At 40.2% G+C, this 9390-nt stretch overlaps 1 protein-coding gene across 1 annotated transcript in view; it reads left to right on the forward strand.

Annotated features, from left to right (window-relative positions):
• Positions 1-9183, forward strand: part of CLTCL1 (clathrin heavy chain like 1) — a 71590-nt gene extending 62407 nt beyond the window's left edge. The window contains exons 27-32 of the mRNA XM_040416366.1: positions 8-139; positions 318-428; positions 1906-2076; positions 3421-3642; positions 4845-4920; positions 8766-9183. Coding sequence (XP_040272300.1) covers positions 8-139; positions 318-428; positions 1906-2076; positions 3421-3642; positions 4845-4920; positions 8766-8902 — 849 coding nt within the window. The 3' untranslated portion in view covers positions 8903-9183. The remainder of the gene's footprint in view (positions 1-7; positions 140-317; positions 429-1905; positions 2077-3420; positions 3643-4844; positions 4921-8765) is intronic.
• Positions 9184-9390: the final 207 nt, after the last annotated feature.

Raw genomic sequence — 9390 nt, forward strand, 5'->3', positions numbered from 1 at the left:
CTTGCAGGTAGCCAATGTGGAATTATATTACAGAGCACTCCAGTTCTACTTGGAGTACAAACCTCTTCTGATGAACGACCTTCTCCTTGTCCTGTCTCCACGTTTGGATCACACGCGAACAGTCAACTATTTTTCCAAGGTGAGTTCTAATGAACTTCATTCACTCCTTGGTAGTCTCAGCCTCTTCCCCACACTTTTGTAATGTGTTTTGTATCTGTTTCCATTCCTCTATATAATTATGTATTTATATAGTTATACTTTTTCCTGAAATTTCAGTTTTGTTCTTTAGTCACCTCTGAATTCTTGATTTCTTTTAGATGAACCAGTTACCCCTTGTTAAACCATACTTGCGCTCTGTTCAAAATCACAACAACAAGTCAGTAAATGAGGCTCTCAACAACTTGCTGACAGAGGAGGAAGATTACCAGGTAATACAGTTTGTCATTGTTATCTTACTTTTATCTGTGTACAAATTGCCACTTTTAAGGTGGCCATGTACCTAAGATAGCTGCTGGCTGAATGCTCGTTTGTTTTTTTTTTAAACCAGATGCTTCTTTAGATTTTTTAAAATATTTTTTATACATCCCAATTCAAGTCAATCCAACACATTAATATATTTATTTTACTCGCTTATATTGCGTGGACATATTCTGCAGCACTTTACGTAATGATAATGTCTGTACTGTAATGTCCCCCAGTGGAGCTCACAATCTAGATATATAAACAATAAAGGAAAAAACGCATCTATAATAGTAAAAAAAAAAAATATATATATATATATATATATATATATATATATATATATATATATATATATATATATAAATTCTTCTTGCCTAACCTAAAAGGCCACGAGCCCCACTCCCTCCGTCTATGCAACACAGACCTCTCTCCAATCGCATCTAGCCAATTGGAATTACAATCTTGAATGTTACAGAAGACCCGATGGTCTGGAAAGTGTTAGAGAATTCCTTCTCCCAAGCTGTAATTTAAGGAATAATTTAAGGAATAGGAGTATCTGTAGAGGGAGCCTTCAATGCTTTAAGAATTTTTTAGATGGTCTTTAGAACTAGAGACCATAGGGCCACCAATTTTTCAAACTAGGAGAATTCCCTTTGTGGGTATCCCATTTTCAGAATTTTTTTTTTTAAGTTGGTTAATAGCTGAGAATAAATAAGGCCATCTACTGAGACACCTTGAACCAAGGACTAGAAGGTAAAAAAAAAAAGTCTGGAAAGACCTCATCAGTTAGGATGTCTCCAATACTTATCGAATCTATGTTGTAGACCTAGGGAATCTCCCAGTCCTGTCAAGGGGAAGGATGAGGCCATATAAGTGGAGTGTATTGCGACTTTAGTTAAAATATTACAGTTAGGGGGTAATGAGGTAACCATCTGTATAACGACTAAGGCTTGGCTAAGAGAAAAGTTCTTCAGTGGAGATGTAGGGCTTCATTTATCAAAGCTGTCTAACAGGAAAACAATAACAACCAGTGAGAGCTCACCTTTCATTTTTCATAACTCTTAGAGAAATTAAAGGGGAGCTCTGATTGGTTGTTATGGGCAACTAAGACAGTTTTGCAGTAAGACAGTTTTGATAAAGGAGGCCCAAAGAGTTTGCTAGGTAATCGTCTATGCCACTCAAGGATTTGAGCCAACTGGATGACTCCCTAAGTTTTAAAATATTAATATGGGCATCTTGAAGAGAAACCATTCTGCCGTGGATAAGTTCTACATGTTTCGTTTATATGGTGAAAAAAGCTGAGATTTATTTTATTACATTAGTATACTATATTCAGTTGATCCTGTAGAACTAAAACACTAAATTCTGTTTTTCAACACGTGGCATTTTATTAAAAAAAAGTTAAGAAATGGCACTGTAAATCATGTCTGCATTTATTCTCAGGGTTTGAGGGCATCCATTGATGCATATGATAACTTTGATAATATCAGCCTGGCACAACGTTTGGAGAGACACGAGTTGATTGAGTTCCGCAGGATTGCTGCCTATCTGTACAAGGGAAATAACCGCTGGAAGCAGAGTGTGGAGCTGTGTAAGAAGGACCGCTTGTATAAGGTAAAACAATAGATTTTATAAAGCCACCACCTAATCCAATATAGGATGTAAAGAAAGTGATCTACTTCATTGAATTTATTTATGCTCCTCTACTTATCCGAACTATGACATCAGCAAAATCAGATTTGGAAATCCTATTTTATTCTATAAGATTACCAGTAAAGTTTTGATAATTTTTGATTTGAGACAGATCTAAACTACTTTGAGATATTTCACCTTCTAGAAAGGGTATGTAGCATTCGGATCTCTAGGCTTCCACTCGTCTGTTTTCTGGGGTATGTGAATCCTACCAACAAATGATATAATACAATTAGCTATAGCTAAAATACTCAAGTTAACTTGACAACTGATAGACGAGATGTCTAACTCTATGATCCTAATGGAGAGTGAAATGTTTTTGAAAAGAGGGACACTCACGAAATTTGGGGAAACAGTGGGATTTATGGCTGGATAAGCCTGGATTGGCATCTTCTACTCTTGAGAACTAGACTACTTATTGGCACCAGGTAAATTGTAACTGCATTAAGTGCTTAATTGGCCCCATGTTAGTCAGGTTTACTTGCTGGGGTGGGGTTCTCATGTAGCCATCTGGGGTTGGTTGACATAGGCAAGAACTCGCATACCTTGATGCCTATTAATTCCAATTTGGATGCACTATAACCAGGGAGGGGTTGTTGGGGGTGTTTGTATTGTATGCTGTGTGTTCTATATATGTACATTAAAACTTTAATAAAGCTGGTTTGGACCAGACCTTTGGCGCTGGAAAAATATGTGGCGCATCTGATCTCATCTGCAAGATACACATCTAATGACTGGACTCTTGACAAATGGAGCAGTGGGTGGTGGATGAGTATTTTAGGTACAGAGCGTCCTGGCCCTAAGCTAAAATGGAGGTTAAAGTTGGAAAGCCCCTTTAAAGTCCTTCAGCAGCTATTGGATAGCATGGCCATATAAGAAGTGAATGGATGGGAGAATCACAAGACTTGGAAAACCGCGTTTAGAGTTCTTGAAAATTTACATCCACCTTTTATGGTTGAGTAATTATGAAGGCAATTACACTCTTTGTTCATTAGTATAAAAATGAGCAAGGACTAAATAGATTTTGAGAACCTTTATGCATCTTGAGTCATATCTCATGATTCTGGATGGGCTCATCCCTATGTTCAGCTATAGCAATGCTATAAAAACAATGTAAGAAACATAGCTGGGTTCATAAGAGATATTTCTGACACTTTTGGGATCTGCTCTTTGTATTGAAGTGTGTTGCCTTTGACTGTATTCACTACTCTATTAATAAATTAACCAATCTTTAAATTTTTCATGCAATTATGTGTATTTCTGCAGGATGCAATGTTATATGCTGGGGAGTCTAAAGATACAGAACTGGCAGAGAAGCTCCTTCAGTGGTTCCTTGAGGAGGGAAAGCAGGAGTGCTTTGCAGCGACACTCTTCACCTGCTATGACCTTCTGCATCCAGACATTGTATTAGAGTTGGCCTGGAGACACAATATCATGGAGTTTGCCATGCCTTATTTTATCCAAGTCATGAGAGAGTATTTAACCAAAGTAAGTTTTTTGTTTCCTGGTTAAATGTTTATATTTTTGTAGGTTGATTGCTTGTAAAAATCTGAGTTAGTCCTCTTGCACACGACCGTATGGCTTTTTCAGTATTTTGCGGAACAGCTGGCCCCTGATAGAACCGTACTATCCTTGTCCGTTATGCGGACAATAATAGGACATGTTCTGTCTGAACGGAAATACGGAAACGGAAGGCATACAGAGTACCTTCCGCTTTTTTTGCGGATCCATTGAAATAAATGGTTCCGTATACGGTCCGTATATGGAACGCAAACTTGAAAAAAAAAGGCAAGCGGCCTTATGCTGAGTATTGGGCCAGTTTCACACATGCTTGTTCAGTTTTGAAAATACAATCCATGTGACAGCTGCATTTTCCGAACCGCCTGCTGCTTATCTAACCTGAATTTACTGCATTATAGAGATCTAGGATTCTGTGAGTTCCTGCCCACTGTGCTTTACTGTCCTATGCTCACAGCATCATGTGAGTACAGACACTAGACCCACGGTCGGGCAGGAACTCACAGCATCACAGATCACTATGATAATGTGAGTTCGGGTCATACAAGCAGAGGTTCGTCTGAGACTCACGGCCATCACACAGACCAAGTTTTTCAGACCGTAAACGTTTATGTAAAACTGGAGAGGCAAAACATCCCCGGAAAAACGTCTGTTCTCATTTCAGGATATTAATCACAAAAACTTTACTACAAAATGACCTAGTACTGTAAGTTATAGATTATAGAAGATTAAAGCACCTTCTCACCTACTTATAGTAAATCAAAACTGGAGTAACATTTTTAGACAAAAGTGTTAGGTTTAAAGATGCACCAAACTTAACAAGCACCATGCAACATTTGATAAACTTGGTACAAAGTACTCCAACGTAGACTATTGCAAAACTGACTGCAAATATTCCCCTCATGATACATTTTCCCCAATCTGTCTTTATGGCGAACATTACATTATAGCCAGTATATAAGAAGAGCTAGCTGATTGGCGAGGGTTCAGGAGTCGGTCCCCCACCAATCAGATAGGCCATCAATATTTAAAAAACAAAAATCCTTTACACATGACAACAATGGAATTTTTTGTGTGTTCCTTAAGTATGTAATTTTTTATAGTTGGAAGCATTGTGGCAGAACAGTTTTAGCAGATTCAAGTCTGATTTTTAGCTTCTATTCTCTTTACAGGTAGACAAACTCCATGCTGCAGAGAGTTTGAGAAAGGAAGAAGAGCAAGTAACAGAGCCCACTCCAATAGTATTTGGTAAGTATTCCAGAATCAGAAGCATTCATCTTTTCTTGCTGGAAAGAGGTCACATAATTGCTTGATTTATTTGTAATTATGTATCAAGACCTATATTTAAAGGGATTCTGTCACCTGGATTTTAGTGACAGAGCTTTTAACATCATCACATCAGTCTGCTCGTTTTGTATTAAAATATACTAGGATTACTACCCTAAGTGTTGTCCTTTTGTCTAGACAATCGCTTTTATTAATATGGTAATTACCTAAGGAGCCCAAGGGGCTGTCCGTTGGAGCCCAGACGCTCCCCTTCTCCTGGAGCCCAGCACCGCCCCACTGCTAATTTATTCACTCCTCATTGCCGGCTGGCGCATGTGCAGTGCGTCCTGTGAGGCCGATTCCAGGCGCTGACATGTGTATCCACGGAATGCGTTCCCTGAGCCATAAGCTTGCGTATGCGCCGTCGATACACATGTCAGCGCCTGGAATCGGCCTCACAGGACGCATGCACATGGGCCAGCTGGCAATGAGGAGTGAATAAATTAGCAGTGGGGCGGTGCTGGGCTCCAGGAGAAGGGGCGCGTCTGGGCTCCAACGGCCGGAGGGACAGCCTCTTGGGCTCCTTACTCAGGTAATTACCATATTAATAAAAGCGATTTTCTAGACAAATGACAACACTTAGGGTAGTAATACTAGTATATTTTAATACAAAACGAGCAGACTGATGTGATGATGTTAAAAGCTCTGTCACTAAGATCCAGGTGACAGAATCCCTTTAAAGGGTTTGTCACCTAAAAAATGGGTATTAAGCTGACTGACATTAGTGATGTGCGAATGTCAGCTGAACATAACTATATTAGTGACATCTCCCTGCCTGAAGCCATTACTGAGAAAAATAAACTTTTATAATATGCTAATTATCCTCCAGGAGCAGGGGTGGGGGCGTTGCACCTGCTCTTAGAGGCTCCGTTTGCCCACCTATTTTCACGCCCTTCTTCTCTTGATTGACAGGGCCAGGGCAGCGCAACTCTCCTGCTGCCGGCTGTGTCTACTGCGAAAATCCCGTGCCTGCGCCGTCCCGTTCAGTATTCGGCGCAGTGAGGGAAGGACGCTCGGCGGCTGCTGGCTTCCTCCCTGCGCCTGTGCTGATTACAGCAGAGTGCTCCCGGAAGAGAAGACAGCCGGCATCGCCGAGAAGGAGTAGATTCGAGTGACGTCGCTGGATCCTTCTATGTGGTAAGTATATTCCTTGTTGCCCAGCGTTTATTCCCACTTATACCACCAATGATTAAGGGGGAAAATAATAAACTTTATTTTAGAAAAAAATAATAATATACTAATAATATATTTATAAACACTATATCACCAACGAATCAAATTAATTTGTAACAAGATTATATATATATATATATATATATATATATATATATATATATATATATATATATATATATATATATATACATACATACACACACACACACAGTACAGACCAAACGTTTGGACACACCTTCTCATTCAAAGAGTTTTCTTTATTTTCATGACTATGAAGGCATCAAAACTATGAATTAACACATGTGGAATTATATACATAACAAACAAGTGTGAAACAACTGAAAATATGTCATATTCTAGGTTCTTCAAAGTAGCCACCTTTTGCTTTGATTACGGCTTTGCACACTCTTGGCATTCTCTTGATGAGCTTCAAGAGGTAGTCCCCTGAAATGGTCTTCCAACAGTCTTGAAGGAGTTCCCAGAGATGCTTAGCACTTGTTGGCCCTTTTGCCTTCACTCTGCGGTCCAGCTCACCCCAAACCATCTCGATTGGGTTCAGGTCCGGTAACTGTGGAGGCCAGGTCATCTGGCGCAGCACCCCATCACTCTCCTTCATGGTCAAATAGCCCTTACTTTCAAAGTTTCCCAATTTTTTTGGCTGACTGACTGACCTTCATTTCTTAAAGTAATGATGGCCACTCGTTTTTCTTTACTTAGCTGCTTTTTTCTTGCCATAATACAAATTCTAACAGTCTATTCAGTAGGACTATCAGCTGTGTATCCACCTGACTTCTCCTCAACGCAACTGATGGTCCCAACCTCATTTATAAGGCAAGAAATCCCACTTATTAAACCTGACAGGGCACACCTGTGAAGTGAAAACCATTTCAGGGGACTACCTCTTGAAGCTCATCAAGAGAATGCCAAGAGTGTGCAAAGCAGTAATCAAAGCAAAAGGTGGCTACTTTGAAGAACCTAGAATATGACATATTTTCAGTTTCACACTTGTTTGTTATGTATATAATTCCACATGTGTGAATTCATAGTTTTGATGCCTTCAGTGTGAATCTACAATTTTCATAGTCATGAAAATAAAGAAAACTCTTTGAATGAGAAGGTGTGTCCAAACGTTTGGACTGTACTCAATATATATATGAAATTAATGGCGGCATCGGAGAAAAAGCAATGTGGGTGCTAAGTCCAGGGATGTAGCTGCTTACCCCATATGAACAGTGATGAAAGACGGACAGCACTCCAAGTAAAAAGCGATGGTGTTTATTCACCCATGTGGATGGCAACGTTTCAGCTCATACAAGAGCCTTGAAAAAGGCTCTTGTATGAGCTGAAACATTGCCATCCACATGGGTGAATAAACACCATCGCTTTTTACTTGGAGTGCTGTCCGTCTTTCATCACTATATATATATATATATATATATATATATCTATATCAGGAAAAATTCCACGGCACTTCCAAGGCGTAAAATAAAATCAGACTTTATTCACCAGACTGCGACGTTTCGATCCACCTCCTGGGATCTTTCTCAAGCAGTGACTGCTTGAGAAAGATCCCAGGAGGTGGATCGAAACGTCGCTGTCTGATTTTATGTTTTACGCCTTGGAAGTGCCGTGGAATTTTTCCTGCTAACTACTTGAAGGGGGATCGCCTTCACAGCCGCTGGCACTCCGTCTATACTGCATACACAGCTGTGCCGCTCTAATTCTCTATATTTTCTTCATATATAGATATATAATATATACCAAATTAATTTGATTTGTTGGTGATATAGTGTTTTTATAAATATATAAATTAGTATTTTATTTGATTTTTTTCTAAAATATAGTTTATTATTTTCCTCCCTTGATCATTGGTGGTACAAGTGGGCAACAAGGAATATACTTACCACATAGAAGGATCCAGTCACTCTAATCTACTCCTTCTCGGCGATGCCGGCTGTCTTCTCTTCCGGGAGCACTCTGCCGTAATCGGCACAGGCGCAGGGAGGAAGCCAGCAGCCACCGAGCGTCCTTCCCTCACTGCGCCTGCGCTGAATACTGAACGGGGCGGCGCAGGCGCGGGATTTTCGCAGTGGACACGACCGGCGGGAGGAGAGCAGCGCTGCCCTGTCAATCAAGAGAAGAAGGGCGTGAAAATAGGTGGGCAAAAGGTGCAACGCCACCTGCTCCTAGAGGCTAATTAGCATATTATAAAAGTTTGTTTTTCTCAGTAATGACTTCAGGCAGGGAGATGTCACTAATATAGTTATGTTCTGCTGACATTAGCACATAATGTCAGCCAGCTTAATACCCATTTTTCAGGTGACAGAAACCCTTTAATGTATTCCTGATATAGCTGGCACTAAATGACCTACAGCACCCTCCACGAGGTGCTAGGGGGTGTGATCTTTATCCCAGAGTTTAGGTATGGTCAGCAGGGCTGTTGCTATTTCCAGCAATAGGTTCTTGTTTTAGAAAAGAGTTAGAAGTTTACTAATTTTATAAATCTTTTCCACTATTTCTAAAATGTGGCCTAAATATTAGTCTCTAGTGGTTCAAGCCCACTTTCTCTTACAGCAGTCCTCTCTTTGCAGGTCAACAACTGATGCTTACCGCAGGTCCTAGTGGTGTGGTGCCACCGCAGCCAGGCTTCGCGTATGGATATACAGCACCACCAACATTCACTCCACCTCCCCCTTCTGTTTCTCCTGGCTATGGGTTCAACATGTAATAAGCAGTATTCTTCCTTTTCCACATGGAATTCACCTGGAGGAACAGTTTAGCCCACACTTCAGGAGATGACTGTAGTTCATCTTGGACACCTTTATTTATTACATTTGCTCTACAGACTTCACTGGGGCAGGCAGCTTTTCAGCCATTCACTACCATAGTTCATGAAATTGTTTTATTTTTTTTTCTGTATGAAGGGAATGGCCTGACGCTTATGTGTCCCTACTGGTTTAATGACTATTACTTGTGCTAACGGAGCAACCATTACGTACTGTATATCGCTCAACACAAAACATGGCAGCTCATGTTCGTGCACAAGCCCTTGCCAACCGCTGCATCATTAATCCACCTTAAGTGGTCAAATGGACAGTCAAGCGAGATACATATCCCTTTCTTCTTCCATCTCTATATACTGGAGCTGGAGTCACAAAAAAAAAGAAACTTTTATTCACAAACGTGTAACATTTTACAATATCTTATCAACTGTTT

The sequence above is a fragment of the Bufo bufo genome, chromosome 2 (genome assembly GCF_905171765.1).
Source record: "Bufo bufo chromosome 2, aBufBuf1.1, whole genome shotgun sequence".
NCBI classification, from domain to species: Eukaryota; Metazoa; Chordata; class Amphibia; order Anura; family Bufonidae; genus Bufo; species Bufo bufo.